Source organism: Amphibalanus amphitrite, unplaced genomic scaffold (assembly GCF_019059575.1).
Source record: "Amphibalanus amphitrite isolate SeventyFive unplaced genomic scaffold, NRLGWU_Aamphi_draft 000170F_arrow, whole genome shotgun sequence".
NCBI lineage: Eukaryota > Metazoa > Arthropoda > Thecostraca > Balanomorpha > Balanidae > Amphibalanus > Amphibalanus amphitrite.
This window is the reverse complement of record NW_024881665.1, coordinates 257656-276252: the sequence shown is the minus strand read 5'-3', so window position 1 is coordinate 276252 and position 18597 is coordinate 257656. Positions and strand designations below refer to the sequence as shown.

The 18597-nt window shown below is 56.3% G+C and overlaps 1 protein-coding gene across 2 annotated transcripts in view; it reads right to left on the bottom strand.

Annotated features, from left to right (window-relative positions):
* LOC122383691 (proline-rich protein 36-like) overlaps positions 1-18597 on the bottom strand; it is a 72187-nt gene that overhangs the window by 10887 nt on the left and 42703 nt on the right. For both annotated transcript variants that reach the window (XM_043370371.1, XM_043370372.1), the window contains exons 3-5: positions 15719-18525; positions 5729-5823; positions 1153-1270 (exon numbers count right to left, since the gene is read on the bottom strand). In XM_043370371.1, the coding sequence (XP_043226306.1) occupies positions 1153-1270; positions 5729-5823; positions 15719-18525 (3020 nt within the window). The remainder of the gene's footprint in view (positions 1-1152; positions 1271-5728; positions 5824-15718; positions 18526-18597) is intronic.

Genomic DNA, 18597 nt, shown 5'->3' with positions numbered 1-18597 from the left:
AAACAACACCTAAACGCTACAGAATCGATGGTGCTTCATTGACGCTGCATACCGCTGCCCCGTAACGCCTGAGAGATCTCATGAATACCTGCAGGGGTGGAATTCTACGAAACCGTCCAGCACACAACGCTCCGCTGCATGCAGGCAAGGATTCATCAAAGTTCCAGCGCTGCAGGATCTAAATAGCTAAATATTTTTGGATGCATCGAATGCGCTCCAGAACGCTGAATGTGGACGGATCGGCTCCAAATGTGGCACAATGAGTCTCCAAGAGCATTCATTGTAACGGTGCCGGACAGGCGGACAGAAAAACCGGCGGACTTGAAGGCCGATCGGGTTTGTCGATGACTCAGTGATTGAATGAACAATGCTATCGCGGGAGATCGCAAACGGCCGGGATCGATCAAACAACTCGACACGGCTGCAAAGGATGTGATTGACCCCGCTCTATCCCGGTTACGACGGCTTCAGTCATCAGCTATATCGGACATGATTCCACACATCAATGCAAACATCGCACTAGAGCCACAGAGGCGCAATTATCTGACCTAGCCAGGGCAATCAGCAAACACCATCGTATAATTTACATCGGCTTAAGCTTACTCACGAATGTTTGGACAGCACGAACAGACTGCCATTGTCTAGAACATGCCACGAGCCATCAGCTGAGATGAACACGAGCCTTAAAGCGGGTACAGTATGAAAGGGAGGAGAGGGGGACAACCCATCCGACTCGCTCCGCCGCACAGTCACACTGTGCTGTGTTGTCCCTGTGCCCCGGGCACTGAGCTGTATAACAACAGAGGAGCTGTGCTGTGCTGTGCGGTGTTACATTGTGCCGCGTAATAGGGATACTCAGCTGGGCTGTGCTGTGTTTCAGGGGGGCTGGGCCGAACTGCGCTGTGTAACAGAGGTACACTGGGGTGAGCCTCAATGGATTCCCGCTGATGTCACAGATACATGAGATGCGACAAGTCGTGCTGCTGCATTTGGCAGACGTGTCTGCAGACTTATGTAACTCCTCCGCCGGCCGCCTCCGAGTCAGTCCTGTTTTATGCACCCTGTGACCTGGGCGGCTGTGGAAGGTGCGCCGCTCCCGCTCTACTGCGCAGGGCTGGGTGACATCGCACGGGTCCCACTGTTGGTATTTACCGCGGTTCGTATGGAGAGGTCGGCCCCCAGCAGGCGGCTGTGGACGGGTCCTGCTCCTGCGCTGCTGCTGCTGCTCGGGTACCGGTCCCGGCGGTCAGAGCAGGCCGCCGGGTCCGTCCTGGGGGACAGAGAGCACGGGGAGGGTCAGAAGGGGTCACAGGGCAGATGAGGAGAGTCAGTACAGGTCACAGTCAGAGGTCAGTACAGGACACAGGCAGAGGTCAGTACAGGTCACAGCCAGAGGTCGGTGCAGGGCACAGGCAGAGGCCCGTTCTGGTGGCAAATATAGTGTCAATGTGGGTGACAGGACACATACTCGTACAGGAGTCACTGCGCATCACCGAGCACAGGGAGAGGAGGTCAGTTCTGAGGACATAGAGCACAGGTAGGATCACTGCAGGTCCCACGGCACACAGACAGGGATCAGCACAGACCGCAGGCTCGCCGCTGTCGTCATGCTGACACATGCCAGCACCACGTCACTACCCTGTTGCTTAGTTACCAGGGCAACAGTCCCCTGACGGAGCGGGCGCGACTGTTTCCCTCGTCCGTAACAAAGGACATTCCGAGCAGCTGACATCACGTCCCGCGAGTCCAGCTCACACTCCGTGTCACCCTCCCGCTATCCGGGGATCTGACGGTCTCGACTGGACAGTACTGAAGCTAGGAGGCGAGCTGTGTGGACGGGGTGACTCCAAACAGCACTGATAGATCCCCGTCCCGCCCCTGTTCTTACTACCCCGTCGCGCCCCAGCCGTGCTGTTCATCCGTCCGGCCCCGCCCCATCCCCACCCACCTCAGCTCTGCTCAACGACTGTGCATTGCAAGCCGCATCACAGCTTATGTTTTGGCTGCGGAGAAGGATGAGGGTAGTGCTGCTCGTGATACAAGAAGGGCAATTCATCGAACCTTCTCATGGTCCAAGATATCGCACCAGACCTATCCTCAAGGTAGTTGGAAAGCAGTTTAGGCAAAAAAAAAAAACAAAAAAAAACTAGCGAGCTCCTCTTCGTCGGCTACCTTAGGATAGTTATGTAGGTGGGGTGGGGATTGCTCACACCCGAACTGGCCAGTAAGGCCTCCCGTCCGTATAACCTGGCCATATCCGTATAACTGGCCGTCCGTATCCATATCCGTACAGCTGGTCAGTAGGTCCTTGAGCCGGTCGCGGGACACCAATCCGGGCCCCGGGGTGCACCTGGGCGGTAAAACGGCCACTGGCGGCCATCGACCGGTCCCATCGACCTGCCGACCCCCAGGAGGAGGGGGGGGGGGGGCGTGACGCAGTACGGTGACTAACGGGGGTGGGGAGGACCCCTCCCCACCGACCGTCCGCGTCACAACACGGAACAAAGCTGTGTGGTCGGACACAACGGGTGACCACGTGACAGCCGCCCCAGGGCACTCTCACTGCCACTGTCGGCGTTTGTGGAATGGAACACCCGGAACCTCGAATATGCATCCTGACTGAGTCTCACATTTCAACACTTGCCTCATATAACCCCCTCTTACATTAACGTTCCAAAATTGCACTGCAGCGACCCAAACTAACAACTTCCCTATGGACTCGCACTGGACACCGACTCCGCCCTGAGCCTTGACCTTTCCACCACCAAACACCTCCCCCCCCCCTCTACACCGCGGCAGACCCCGTGGAGCGCTATCCATCCAGCCCCTCCACTCGATAGGTTCGGCGGTCCTGTGGCCGACCCGGGGACGGAAACGGGGACGGCCGGCCGTGTCCGTCGCCCTATCTGTCTGTGACGCTCAGATAAGGACAGCGGGGTGACCCTCCGCTCTCGTCACCGAGCACCACGAGTGATAACGGCCGGCCGACGGCCTGGGAAACACGAACGGCACAGGACTACAAGTGGTAGGAGACGTCAGTTCGAGACACAGCCTCACTACTGGCAGGTTATCTTCCCCGCTCCATCTTCAGGGGTCGGAGGAAAAAAGCTCAAAGTTGAAGCATTCGTGGTCGTAATCACTTCTAGGATTGTGTAGCGGATTTCGTACCCCAGCTTCAACGGTTAGAAACTCCCAATCCTGCCATTCTGTTAGTTCATTGAGAGTCTGAGACTCTCGGGCGCGTCGATTATGGGATCACATGCTAGCAGTGACTATAGTACATCCTGTCCTGTATCCCTCACGTCGGTACCCGAGCCACCATTCCGTCCCGTTCCCTGCGCCGGGCTGCCGTCTCCGTCCCGTTCCCGGACATGCAGCAGGCGCGGCTGATCTCAGTCTGGTTCCGTGACAAGGTCATCCGGCGGCCGATACCGACGCCCACGGGGCGGGACGGGGCGAAAACACCGCCGGTGCCAGACGTGCACACGTTACCGGAACGCTGCACACACAGCAGAGTCCCCGCTAAGAGGACTTACATGCATGAGACTTTTGTATTCTCAAACTTCCAAGGACTACGGTCCCGAGCGCTCGAGGGTTTTCAGCAAGACGCCATGCCATATGCTCGTTTCGTGGAAGTTGGCTTAAAGTTCACAGGATGTTGCGTCAGCCTATCTGCTCTGCTATTTCACCCATCCCTCTCTCGCTCCCTTCCTCTCTCCTCCCTATCCCACTCGCTTTTCCCCGGTCTGTCTGCGCCGGGCGCTCAGAAGCTGACAGCTCGTCCCGTCCCGGGTCAGCCGCTCTTCTCCTCCGTCCCGGCTCAGCTCCGTTCCGGCTCGTTCCGTTCCGTCTAATTTGACGGGCAGGGACGGAGGCGTGGCCGGCCGTACCATCGCCCCGCCCACAGCAGATGACCGCTCACACGTAGACCGAGTCAGAACGGCCCGCTTACCCCGAGCACATGCGTGTGCGTGTGTCACGCCGGCGCGGCTGTGCGTGAGTCAGAGCACTCAATATACCCTGAGTCAGAGCTAGCGGAGTTCCGCGCTGAATCAGCCAGCACCTCCCCCTCCCCCTCCCCGCGCGTGCCGTACTCAGCGTCAGCTGTCGCCTGGCGCGGAGTCGGCTCGGTAAAACGCCGACGGGCCGACGGAGGGCGCGGCCAAAAGGGCACGGCCGGGAGCGCGGACGGTGACTGACGAGGGGCCGCCTCCCTGACAGGTGTGCTGAGAGATCGAACAGATTACTGGCGCTTCAGTGCTGCTCTGGTGAGGGAGGAGACATCACAGCACAGGCGGGATAGTCCCCGACACTCTGGACTGTGTCGATAGCAGAGTGACAAGGACGACTCTCAGTCCCGGAACAGGCCGTCAGCGCGCCACACTGGACTCGGCGATAGGCCGGCTATCGGAGCCGGCAGGGCGGCACGTGCTTCCACGAACGTCCCGTACCACCCGCGGCTGTCGGTGATAGACCCGCCTGTCCCTCCCCACTGATATCAGATGCACCATCCGCTATCGGAAACACACAGAAACAACTATCTGAGGGGGAAGAAAACAATATAAAAATGCTCAATTTTTGCCACACCATGTGCCAGTCGATTACAACTGACATTCAAAAAAACTCTGTAGCCGAAGGTAACTCATAAATGAAGTTTCCGTTCCGATGAAACCTGTTCTGCTCACACGGAGTGCAATGCAGTATGGCTTAAAGCGTCCGCCATCATATCCTATTTCGGGCATCGTGCAACTTGGTGAACCTGGTATCGCCCATCACTTTTCTGAGAAGAGAGCTCCCACATCCAGGCCCAGAAGATACTGCGGAGGCTGCCGTGTTTTCTGACAAGCGAATCAACCACGGACCGCCAAAGTAACTCCCCTGGGATGCAAAAGTTGGAAACGTTGCCTCCCTAGCGTTCAACCCAATCACGGTATCCTCACTAGAAAAAGCTAAACACATATTATTACAGGAACACGTATCTCGAGATCGAGCTGAGCTCGGACAAGGAACCGTACTCCAATCAATCCACAACGCTCGCTTATCCCATCCAATGACGACACGCAAAGGGGCAGCATACCAGCCTTCCGGCCCAACTGTACATTGCACCCGCACACCTCCGTCGTTCGCGGCGCCGCGATGATTCCGTCAGAGCTAATCACCATTTCACCCCCACTCGGAGCAGCCACAGCGAGGCGTGCACACAATTAAACGCTCAACGAGACTCGTCCAGGAACCGGGCCCTCAAAGTATTCCACAAAACCACTCTTACCTCGAAGAATCCACCTCGATGCGCTTATCACCATTTGAACTATCCCTTGACATGCTAGCCAGTGCAGTAAATAGAGCCGTAAAAGCCGATATAAGCCGGGTAGAGCGAACTCATTAGGCGATTCCGGCAGTCGGGTGGTGCAGACGGCGCCGGCCGGGCGCTGCCGCGGTCTGCCCTCACGGTAAACACCAACTTCCCCATTCTGCAGCGGTTGTTTGCCCTATCCGGCCAGCCACCCGTCCTTCACTTAAATGCCCGCCCATCCCATAAACCATTCAACTATTAAACATCCAGTAGCTGAATAGCTGCTTTCTGCACTTAACCACCACATAACCTTTCCCATATTTTAACCCCCTTCCATCACAGCCCTCGTCGTCATGCACGAGCTTTCCCTCACCCACCCTATCTCCCCCCATGCCTTTCCATGCGAGTCTGTTCTCGCTGTATGGAGTCCCGTACCTGTCTGAGCAGCTGGGGCAGGGCAGGGAGGCGCCGCCGGTCACGCGCGAACAGGTGCAGCCGGCCGCCGACCGCCGCTGGCCTCCCAACTCCGTCTGTGGGAGTAGACGGACACAGGGGTCAGCTGGGGAGCCAAGGCAGCGTGGGACAGCTAACGGCAGCAGTTTGGGGGGGGGGGGGAGGGTGCTTACAGAAGTTCATGGTGACATGACACTCAGAGACACACTTGCTTCACACGCAAGCACTACCCAAATCGCAGCTCTGCGCCCAGCCCACCGACCGCTGCAGACACGCAGACTGTCTGCCGTCATCTGACTAGTAGTGCGTGTTTTGTGAGCCACACACCCTACACACACCTCAGCTCCATCAACATGTGTCAGCACGGGACGCGTCTGTACGGGGCCGCTGCAGAGCCAAGGCCAGCCGCCTGTCGCGGCGCGCTGGACCCCTTCCAGCAGCGCTGGCCGCGAGCCTGCGGATCGGGAGCATCGGCAGAGCCTTACGTCACCGCCTGCAATATCTCACACCGGGCCACCGCCGCAGATACGGTCATTACTGCCGACGAGCTGCTCATTTCTCCTCGCTGTTCCTCATCCATCCCTCTCAGCCGTAGTCTTTCATCCTTCAGAAGCGCCGCATTCCGCTGCATCCCCCCAGAGTGCCGCCGGCTGCTGACGGCCCACGGTCGGCCGGGGCGGCGCGTCTCACGCTGACACTAACGGCCGGCCGGCGGCCATCAGCCGTCAGTGACGGCTGCCGTGGACACGGGCCGTGCACGGGCGGCCGGGAGCGCCGAGCCGGCGCCGGGAGCGGCGGCGGCGCGCGTGCCGACCGCCGGCGCCGCCACCGGCCGGCCGACCGGGGCGACACGGCCGCCGCGCCGCGCCGCTTCCACGAACCCACCGAATTCCATGTGAGGCGCGCCGGGTGCAGCCCAGCGGCCGTGCAGCGGACAGCATCGCCGACCGGCTGCATGTTGTGGTGTGCTGTTGTATGAAGTGGTGTTGGGGTGCAGTCCAGTTCGCCGAACAGATGAGAGACGTAGGATCAGCTGACTGCCGAGTCTCGCTGTTCACTGACAACAGGACACGGCAGGCGCGGCCGACAACAGCAGAGACAGAGGCCCGTTTGCACGGCTCGCCACTGCACAGGAGGGCCATGTGGCTATCCAGTGCACAGCTGACCACAGCCCATCATCTAGCCTCCATCACCAAGCAGCGAGCAGGCGCCGTCGGCCGAACCCGTTCCAGGAAAACGTGCGCGCCAGACGCCGCCAGACGAGCATAAATTAACCTGCCGGAATGCTCCAGCGAATGCAAACAAAGCCGATCACCATGGGCCGTACAAATATGGCACCTGGCTCCATTGAACGTCGCGCTCGGCGTGACTGGCGCGCCACCATCTCTCGCTTCTGCCGAGTGCCACTGCAGCTCTGGGACCGTCCGGCCGGTCGGCAGCGGCCCCTGTGACCGCCCGGCGGGTCACTGCAGCGTGCACCCGCGGTGACGCCGCCGCCGCCGCCGCTCCTGTTACGCGGCGCGTTCCAGAGCGCTGCATGGGCGGCGCGGCGCGGCGCCGGCCGGCCGGCTGCAGGCTCCAACAAGGTCACATTCATACCGCAGAGCGGTGCGTCATGCCGGCCGAGTTACCACGCCAGCTGGCGGCGGCTCGCACACACCGCGCCGGGCAATACGGGCGGCTCGGGCAGCCCGGTCACGAACAGGGGCGGGCGGCAGGGCGACGGACCGACAGGACTCGAACACGAACACGAGCGGCCAGCGAGAGTGGCGCCAGTCCCAGAAAAGGGAACTGACGCGGGAGCTCCGGACTCCGGGAACGGGAATCCCGCTATTATCAGACATGCAGTCAGACCGTCCGGGACAGGGGAATTATGAGGCCAAAACACGGAGATATAATGGGAGCACGGCGCCGGGGGCGGATTTCAGACGTGTTCTCAGCTGCTCATATCGCAGCCAGTGACTGCGACTCAGCCGTAAACACCAAACCGGTGTCCTGCGCAGTTGTCTGCTCGCCACGGCTGACAGAAGATAGCGCCGTGGGCTGGGGAGGGGGAGGGGAGGGCACGGGTCCGAGTGGCCCGGCTGCATCACAGAAGCTGCAGCGGACCGCCCACAGGGGGGGGGGGGTGCAGGACAGCCAGACGGCGCCAGGAGTCGCGCCACGCCGCCCGCCGGACGCGGGCAATAACAGTCCGACAGGGCGGCGGGCGCGGCGACCGGGCGCCGGCCGCCCGGCTCCGGCCGGCCACCAGCAGACAGCCGGCGGCGGCAGCGGCAGCGGGCGATACACAACCAGACGGCCCTACTCCATAGAAGGCAGTCCGGCACCACCGTGCACCCGCTCGCGTGAACAGCGAATTCCAGGTGCAGGCGCAATCTGCATGCTATTTCCCGGATTAGTCGTTACACTGACGTAATGACCAGCCGACGCTTGCATGAAAATAGCCAATCATTTGTTTATAGCCGCATATAATGACGCATTGAATACACCTCAGTCGGACACGGAAACTGAGCACTTACCACACATCCCTGCTCAGTTTGGGTGAGAAGACCATTACAAAAAGACTGGAGGCTGCCGACAGCCATTAATCCCATTACACAAAAACATTGCTGACAGAGAAACAGAAACGGCCACACTCTGAGGCTTCGAACGGCTCATCATTTCCACCCTATGGCTTGAAGTGAGCATCACTTCAGGTCAAATGACCGTGACAAACATAAAACGACAGACGAGTCCGCTCAATCAACTCGGGGTTCACATTCCAGGGGGTTCGTGACAGGTCTGGCAGTCCCCACCTGGCAGCGGGCACCCAATAAACATCTCACCCTTCTGGCAACTGAACAGGTAACCAGGGCCCGGTTCTTATAGCCATACTTTCAAGCCTCACTAAGCCTAGTGACACTTGGAATTGGCGATTTTGTTCTTATAGCCACCCTAAAAGTCTCACTAAGCAAGTGACACTTGCTAAGTGTTAGTGAGAACTCGGTTCTCGGTTCTTATAGCCACCCTAACATCGAGCTGCACTAACCCGGAAAGTGGGACTCGTTCTTATAGCCATACTAGCCTTAGTGATACTTACTGGTAAGTGTGACTTTGGTTAGGGAGGGTGATACCACCCTAACCGCAGTTAGTGTGACATGATTATAATAAAGCACTTTTGGGACGCATGTATCTTCGCAACCGTTCAACCATTTGATGAGCAGTCTTCTCTGTTTGTGATCCCATACCTTCTACCCCGATATTGGCTAGTTTCGATGCATCTGGGCGACCGTCACTGCACGTGCCGAATGCAAAATGAAGAGGTGTCACGTTCGTTCACATTACAATAATCCGGCAATTACTGGGACTATTGTGCTGGAAGTCGGCATGTAGGTAGGCGCCCACTAGACAATGCATATCCACGTGCCACAGTTGGGGTGCCGCTGCACGTGCGCACGTGCAGGGGTCGATTCCAGATCTCGAGAACGGCTGAACCAATTGTGCTGAAATTTGGTACATGGTTAGGGACCGGTTAGTAGAGTGCCGTGTGCAAAAGCCAGTTGGGAACCATTTTGCACGTGCGCACGTGCAGGGTGCCGCTTCCAGATCTCGAGAACGGCTGAACCAATTGTGCTGAAATTTGGTACATGGTTAGGGACCGGTTAGTAGAGTGCCGTGTGCAAAAGCCAGTTGGGAACCATTTTGCACGTGCGCACGTGCAGGGTGCCGCTTCCAGATCTCGAGAACGGCTGAACGAATTGTGCTGAAATTTGGTACATGGTTAGGGACCGGTTAGTAGAGTGCCGTGTGCAAAAGCCAGTTGGGAGCCATTTTGCAAGTGCGCACGTGCAGGGTGCCGCTTCCAGATCTCGAGAACGGCTGGGCCGATTGGACACTTTTTAAATGGGATTATTCGCGCCTCCCGGAAATTCAAGGGAGAACAGATAAGGGGTTTGGAAGAAATGTGTCGTTATGTATCAGGCAACCAACGCTTTATCGATGATTTACGATAACCCGCGCCCCGCTGGGCTATTCAGCCATACGCGCCCTGCTGGGGGGGGGGGGCAGATTCTGCCCCCCTGTCTAACTTCCGAACCGATGGTCGTAGAAAGACGGGGAAAACGGCAATCGAAAGCTCTCAACAAGGCGGATCTTAAGAGCCCATTTTTTTTTACTCAAGTAGGTCAGAGGTCAGGTCGTCAGGTCAAGGGCACAAAATGCAAGTTTCTACAGTATCGGCCTTGCACCGTAGTTGCCGAAGAATGGACTGAGACTGATTGCCCAAAACGTGTTCTTAGACTACCAAGACAATATTCGTTGCATACAATGTCATTCAAAGGTCAAGGTCAAGGTCAGGTCAGGTCAGGTCAGGTCAGGTCACCAAAAACAAAATATAGAAAAGGGCATGTGCGACACATGTTTTATGGGTCATTTTACTCATAAAATTCAATAGGCACACTCAATAAGTGATATGGACCACCTCTGGATGAATTTCAGGTCGAGGTCAGATCAAGGTCAGGTCAAGTAAGGTCAAATTTTGAAGTTGGTTAAGGCCTAAAAAGGTGTCTATCTGATGCAGTTTTTCCCGGCGAATCGAATGGTGCTATTTTTGTTTCCGTACGAGGTCTACAACTTCCAAAAAATCATTTTTCAAAATTTTTGTGTGTCGTGACGTCATAAAATTTTGAATAACTCCCACATTTTTGAACCGATTCTTCTAAAAATTGGTATGTGGGTGCACATAGACCACTTTTCTGACATATATTCCGGTTTTTCGATACACTCAAAATTTTGGATTTTTAATTATTTTCCCAAAAAGTAAGTTTTTTGAAAAAAGTTTGAGCCAAAATCCAAAATTTCCAAAAAACCGAGATAGCCATTTAATAGACAAAGTAGAATCACGTATAACCTTTTTTGTTACGTCTTGATTCCTTTAACAATGAAGTTGTTAGCGGCGTTTGAAATTTTGCCGTTTTTGAGGCGAAAATGGCGAACATGACGTCACTAAACCGTCAATTTCTCAAAAATTTTCCGACGGATTTCGCTCAAATTTGCAGAGAACGTGTCACATTGATGTATGATAAGGTACTGAAAGTTTGACGTCGCTGGCGTAACGCGTTTGGAAGTTATTGGCGAAAAACGGGAGGGGGCAGATTCTGCCCCCTCCCCCGCGCGGGGCGCGGGATAACTTTCCTTTTGCTCGATGTTATAACGCATTCCTTAGAATAAGGCCTCTAAACGGTGAAAATGTGACCTTTGACCTGACCCGTGACTTCATCATTTGGACCTAAATCAATGAAATTTGGTTACAAGGTAGTTCCCCGATGGAGCTATCGAATGCCGTTTGAAATTTGAAAATCGGTCGGTAACCTTCCAAGATCATAGGGGGAAACGCCCCCACCCCCCTACGTGTGGCAGGGTCCGCCGATGGCGGTACGGGGCGCGGGTTAAGTGCTTTTTGTCAATGGCGTTAATAATTTCCAAAGAACAACAACAACAGCAAAGAGTCAAAGGTAAATGTAAAACTGCATCTCAACGTATTGGTTCTTATTCGAATATTCGGTCATATGCATATCCAAAGTATGAATTGAACAAATTGCACGTGACTGCTTCCTAAAATGGACAGATTTGCCAGAAATGACAACATTTTAGAGATGCAAAGTTCGTTTTGCTTGTCTCACTCAAAGTCTCCCTAAGGAAAGTGACACTTATCATAGGGAGGCTTTAAAGGGACCATCCCACCTTAACATTAGTTTTGAGTTGAGATAGCCAAGTTTGCGGCCAGGCTCAGAAACCACCATTTATCCTGGTCGCAACCCCCGCAGCTTTATGGTGTTCAAGAAATTTCTTCCCTTTACTTGCAGGGTGGGACCAGCTTAGTCCCTATCTCTTAACCATTAGCGGTTTCTTGATGACGTCAGCAGTCATTTCAACGCCCGCCATTCCTTGAACCCGAGTTTTGCTGACCTTGAGCTCCCTTTGTTATCAACGTGAAATCCGTCGTCGGCGCTGAGAAAGCCTATTGCTTTTCATTTTAATTTGAATATTAGAAGATACCCACCACTGGAACTTGGACTGATATTATACCAAGGCCGAAGATGATCAAGCTGCCTGCTATATCTGGAGCTTGGTGTTCAACTTCAACATGGAATAAAAAACAAAATATCAAAGCAAACTGGATATGGTACTCCAAGTTAAAGTCCAAAGAAATTTTGAAGAGCCGACAATTGACATTAATTCTTTTCCTGCAAGGTTTCCATATGGAGATCACACCATGAAGAAATATTTTTGATGTTAACAGTTGAAGGGGATTGATCATCCAGTTTTGACGAAAGTGACTGTCTTTGGTAAAGGATGTCGGCATGAGGTGCAATTGTGCTTGTGAAGTGGTTATAACTGGTCTTTTCACAGTATTAAATTAAATGTGCCATTGCAGCCAAGTGTGTTATCATGTAAGGTAAAATCAAAACCACAATGTTGGTTTTACGAGCATTGAGAAGGCTGGTAGGTAACACCTGCCTGTGCTCGTAAATCATGCTGCCAAAGTTTTCTAAATTAATTTTATCATACACTTTTGTTATCCAGAATGGTTGCACTATTGTTTGGTATCATATTATTCCATGTAAATATGGTAGTGTAAAGTCCGACCAACATGTTACCAGATTTGAAGCTGTTACGTTACCTAAGTACCTGTTTTTTACTGGCGTGGTGAATGTCACCTGGATTTTGTTTTGAGGTGCAGACCTAGTAACTCTGACTACATGGGTTTGAAGCTATAATCTATTCTGTTTTTACTGGCCTGGTGAATGGCGACTGATGTTGTCCGTGGATGGCACTGAAACAAATTTTGAGTGTCATGTACAGTGTTTTAATACAATGCTGAGGGCTGAAAGTTGTCTTGTTTAGAGTGGTGAAAGTTCAGGATATGCCGGCCACCATGGTGGGTCAGAGTTAATGTGTTGCAGTCAGTTCGGCTTCGGCAAGCACACGGATGGGCATACGCATCAAGACCTGCTCTGCCATACTTTCAGCCAATTTTAGCTAGGTAAGTCTTTTCTTTTTTTCTGCCAAAAGCTATGACATTGTGAATTTCAGTACCGTGGCCTGTGTGTAGCTTTCAGGAAAGCAATTCTAAATAAAGCTCTGATAAAGTGCAAAATCAGCAATGCAGCCCTCTATTACATTTTCTACAACATCTTACTTGTTCCTTGCATGGAGAGAAAAATGCAATGTTATGAATTCGTTTATTCACATAATTTGACAAGCATGCAGTTACCTGCTACTATCACTGCACAAAACAGCAGAAAACATCAGTTGATCAAACACAAGACACAACAGAAGTTTACAACATATAGGGCTGCCGAACCTGCTTCCTCCCACCACAGTTGATGCCATTTCCTAGCCTGGCTTGATGTGAGCACTGAATAGCTGCTTTGTCTAATTACAGCTCACTACCATTCAACTTAAACTACTCTCTTCAAAGTAAGAGTGAGAGCGTTCAGTGTTCATAGCAGCTCGACAGACGACAGACAACAAACATCTTGACAAACCAACCAGTATTTGATTTGGCTAATGATTTATGTGCTTGTTGTATCATGGCCAAACTACTTTAACAGCAATAATCCCTGTTTCATCTTGATCTTGCTTTTATTTCCATTTGAACTCAGATCTTGAAACAATCATCTGAAGTGATATCAGATACTGGCTTCCGTTTCTCTTGAAAGCAAGTTAAAACAACAATGATAAACTAAGGCAGGAGATGTGAGTTGTGGCAGTAGATTTTTGATTCAACATATGTAAACCTTATATTGCTTGAGACCTCTGTGACAGACAAACAAATAATTATAGTTTTTTGATAGTTTGGATTCTTGGCTTGATTTAGCAAATCAGCTGTGAACCTTGACTTTGAAATCACATAAATGTCATGGTACCAGAACAAATCCTCGCATGACATTTCTTCGTAGCACAATTTTTCGTCCGCATTTCTTCGTCTACAAATCTTCGTCGGTGCATTTATTTGTCCCTCAATGCTTACTCTTGCATATATTTGCGTTGAAGAAGAAATGCGAGCCGATTTTCATATACCCTGATGCGAGACAAAGTAATGCGATACGAATAAATGCCCTGACGAAGATTTGCAGACGAAGAATTGCGATACGAAGAAATGCCATAAGAAGAATTGTCCTGGAATCCTTCATTGGCCATCATATATTGACCTTGATAAGATAAACGCATCATTCGCGCAATATTTGTCGCACTTTGATACCAAATTATTGCTTCCAAATGCCGACGTAAAGAAAACCTTTATGTGACGTCATAGAAACAGCGGAGTTCCCAAAAAGTAAACAAAAATAAAAGTCTTATATCTCGAAAACGGGTGAATATTTTCCGGTAAAATTTGGTAGATGTTCATTTTCGCTCTTTGTGATTCACGCTACATCACTTTTATGCCAATTCATTAACTTTTTTGAAGGTGGGAGGGTCCTATAAGAACCGAGACTATAATATGGGTGGCTATATATGGGTGGCTATAAGAACCGAGACTTCAAGTCGCCCTAAGATAAGTGTCACTTTGGCCCAAGTGACACTTACCGGTAAGTGTTTCTATAAGAACCGGGCCAGACTACGATCAATCCGCTAGCAGTGGACAGCCGCTAACTAATTACCGGACAACCGTAAGCTTAATGACACCCCTTACGGACTGCCAGACGATCTATGTCAAACTTCGGACAGTGGTGAGGGTGAGACAGCTGGACCCTCGTCGACAGCGGGCACCAAAAGGCTGGAACCGGGCACCGGACAGCCGGGTAGACCAGGTCACCGGACAGGCAGACCCGGGCTCCCGAAAGCCTCCGAACAGCTAGCCACAGACTGACAGCGGGCACCGGACAGTCACCGGACAGTCGGTCCCGGCCGCCGGACAGTGGGTCTCGGGCGCCGGACAGTCGGTCCCCGGGCACCGGACAGTGGGTCCCCGGACGCCGCCGCCCGCCGTATATCAGTGCACGATCGGCGGGAAATAGCGCGCCTTCTCAGAATTGGCGCCAGTCGGCGTCAGCGCGCGGCCACGAGGTGATTTGTGGGGCGATAGGTGCCACTCGGCGGTCCCAGCCGCTGGGAAGATCCACCCGTATCACTCTCTAGGGGGGGGGGGGGGGGGGATAGGCATGAACAGAGCAGGCAGGGATGGGTGGTAGTTTCGGTTGGATCAAAGACGATCTAACGCTACACACTAGGATGCATGTAGCGAGAAAGTGTCAAATGGTCCGGAACAACATAAGACTTAACGCAAGCAATCTCAGCAATCAGCAGAGTTGCGTTATTTGATGAAAATACGCCAAGAATGAGAGCAGCGCGCATGCCTTCCAGAAATCGCTCCCCGAGTCTCCTCCGTGGAAGTGCATCTTTGCCAGCTCCGCGAACCGAGCCGCGTCAATACCGCGCGTCCCGTCTGAGCATCGGCCGCGCTGCCGGAGACAGTCCCACAGCGGGCGGGAGCAGCCAGAAGCAGGAGACTGCACGGGAGTAACACAGATGCCGAGTTCGCCTCCCAGGTCCGATATTATGTGCAGTGTGGAACTGGAAACAGACTGTTCCAGGATCCGCGGCACGGTAGAAGACTGCATATGGGGAGCGCTGGTTCCGAGAAACATACCTCTTGCCCAGAGCGTTAGAACGACTCGTTACAGACGAAACGAACAACCCTTACGTAACCTTTCACAAGCTGTAAAGGTCAGATAAGTTTTGTCCGAGAGGAATACGAGTACTTGAGAAGCTATACGATTGGAGCAATATAATCTGTAAGAAACCATATGATGTGATCTCACGTACTCTGAAAAAGAAACAAAAATAGCACACCAAGTAATACCACGCGGTCCTTGTGTGGTATCCACTGTGGAACTTTACACCCCCCCCCCCACACACACACACACACACGCGCGCGCGCACACATACCGAGTGGGTACGTTTCCCGGTGCCCCGGCGTCCTACCTTTTCGGCCCTCCTGCCGGTGCTGAGTCGCGGCTGTCGGAGACCGGTGGCTGCCAGGCGCGGCTCGGTCGGCCCCAGCTCCGGACTAGCGAAGCTCAGTCGGCCGAACGATCCACGATTCACCGACAGGCGCAGCGTGGAGAGCGCGCGGGTGACGGGCACACCGTCCGCCGGCGGCTCCGAGTGCTTCCACTGGGAGTACATCGACACCTGGTGGCCGCCGCACTTCTGCTCCACGTAGTTGGGCTGCGGCTGGAACAGGCTGCAAAAGTACAGCTTGGTCGAGCTCTTGTGGCCGATGTACGTGTAGCACTTGCCGTTCATGTGTGTCTGCTGGATGGCCTTGCGCGGCCGCGGCGTCTCGGGGCTGTAGAGGGCCGCGCCGCGCTGAGACTTGTTCACGTATTTCACCGGCTGGAGGGGCAGCGAGCTGGGCCGCGGCAGGCTGCCGCCCAGTTTGCCCGGCGCCGGCTCGTCAGCCGCCTGTACCTGGATCTTGGGCGGCGGCCGCGCGGGCGGCGGCGGCGGCGGCGGGCGCTCGATGCGCGCGGGCATGTCGGAGGCGGCGCTGTACGGACCGGGGATGCCGGGGATGTGCGGCACCGGCCGAGACGGAGATCGCCGCGGCGCGGGGCTGATGGGCGGCTGCAGGATGGCCGGTGAGCGGGGGGCCGGCGCGGGGGCGGGAGCGGGGGCCGGCGCGGGAGCAGGGGAGCGGGCGGGGGCGGGAGCGGGCGCCGCCACCGCCGCCAGAGGAGGTACATGGCAGGGGACGGTGACGGGGGCGGTTTGAGCAGCCGTCGACGGCGGGAAGTTGGGCCGAGGGATCTGGATGGTGAGTTTGAGGTTCTTGCCGCCGCCGGCGCGGGTGGTCGACGGCAGGGCCACCACGGGCGCGTGGCTCGGCTGTCCGGGCACCGACAGCAGACCGGAGGACGGCGACTTGGGCGAGCAGAACCGCTTGGCGCCGCCTTCCCGTCCCTCCCTGCCTTCCCGTCCCTCCCTGCCACCAGGACCGAGCCGGCTCGGACTGGGCGGCAGCATGATGGGGCCCAGCTGCGGCGTGATGTTGGGCGCCTGGATGGCCGGGTAGAACGAGCCCGTGAACATGCTGGAAATGGGCTTGTTGAAGTGGAACGGGTTGTGCTGCAGCGGCGGCGCCGAGCCAGTGAGCCGCGGAGTTCCCAGCTGCGAGCCGCCAGAGCTGCTGTCAGACGAGCCGCTCATCTCGATCATCTTGCCGCCCGAGTTGAGGTTCGACTTGATGGTCATCACCTGCGGGCTGGTCTCGCGCGGCGCCGCGCTGGCCGGCGGAGAGGACACGTAGAAGCTGACACCGGCGGAGGTGCCCGACACCGACTGGTTGACGCGGTAGGTGCGCCGCTCGCTCGACTCGTTCACCATCACCTGGCCGCCGCCCATGTAGCTGAGGTTCTTGCGCTCCTCGAAGGGCGAGCGTCCGCCGGGCGGCGGCGCGGTGGCTGGCGGCGGCACCAGCGGCTCGTAGCGCGCCGCCGCCGCCGCCGCCGACAGCCGCTCCACGTCCGGCGAGAGGCGGCGCCGCTTCAGCTGCGGCGATCCGGCCGCGCTGGAGAGCAGGTGCCGCTTGAGGATGTGCCCGCCGCTGCCGGCGGCCGCTCCGTCCGACAGCAGCGGACACGGGCCGGGGTGCGAGAGGCCGCAGCCGACGCAGCGCGCCTCCAGCAGACTGGGCATGGCCGTGAACTGGAGGCTGTCACTGGGCAGCGGCGGCTCCTCGGCGGCGGCCGGCACGCTGAACGAGCTGCGCAGCAGCGCCGGCGGCTGGCGCGGCCGCTCGGTGGGCCGCGGCGCCGTGTCGTGCTGCGCCTCCACGCCGATCACGGAGCTGCGCCGCGCCAGCGCCGGCGGCGTGGGCGGCTCGGCGGGCGCCGGACGCGCCGGCAGGAACAGCGAGCCGCGCCGGCTGCCGGCCGACGGGTCCACAGAGGTTACCCGGCGCACCGTCTCACGCTCCCGGCCCAGCGTGGTACTGTGGCGGCCGAAGTTGTCCAGCGCCCGCTTGGTGATGCTGAGCTGGGCCTCGTTCAGCTGGATCACCTTGTCGATGTGACTGACGACTCCCTTGGCGCCGGGCGAGCCGGGTGGATTCGGCGGTGAGCCGGGCTCCTCCGACCGGCCGATGATGTGCTCGATGGAGTGGCTGATGTGCTGTCGGGAGGAGGCGGGCCCGCCGGCCGGCGGCGGCTCGACGCGCTCCGAGGTGGCCGGCGGATCGGCCGGGGCGGCCGCCGACCAGCGCGAGGCGGCCGGAGGCGCCGCCAGGTCCAGCGCCGTCCAGCTGTCCGTCTCGGACGGCGCGTCCCCCTCCGCCTCGCTGATCTCGCTGTCCGTCACCTCCTCGTCCGAGGGCAGGTCGCCGCCGTCGCCGCCCGCGCTGCGAGCCGCGTGCTTGCGCGTCTTGCAGTGTTTGACAAAGTTGCTCTTGGTCTTGAAAGAGTACTTGCAGACGGCGCAGGAGAACGGCCGCTCGTTGGTGTGCGAGCGGATGTGCTTGTCCAGCACGCTGGGCTTGGCGAAGAAGTTGCCGCAGAAGTTGCACTGGTACTTGCCGGCCTTGCGGGCCGCCTTCAGGGCGGCCTCGTCTGCGGAGGGCGGGGGCGGCGGCTCGGCGGCGGGCGGGGGCGGCTCGGGCAGCTGGCGGCGGGCCTCCCAGCCGGCGGCCACCAGCTGGGGGCGCAGCGCCGCCGCCGCCGCCACGGCGTCGTAGCCGGCCGGCTCCGACAGACACGACAGCAGCTTGAACTTCTTGTGGTAGTACACGCCCTCTGCCGGACACACAGAGACACAGGTGTCACACAGAGCGATACAGACACACAGAGAGACGGGGGTGTCACACA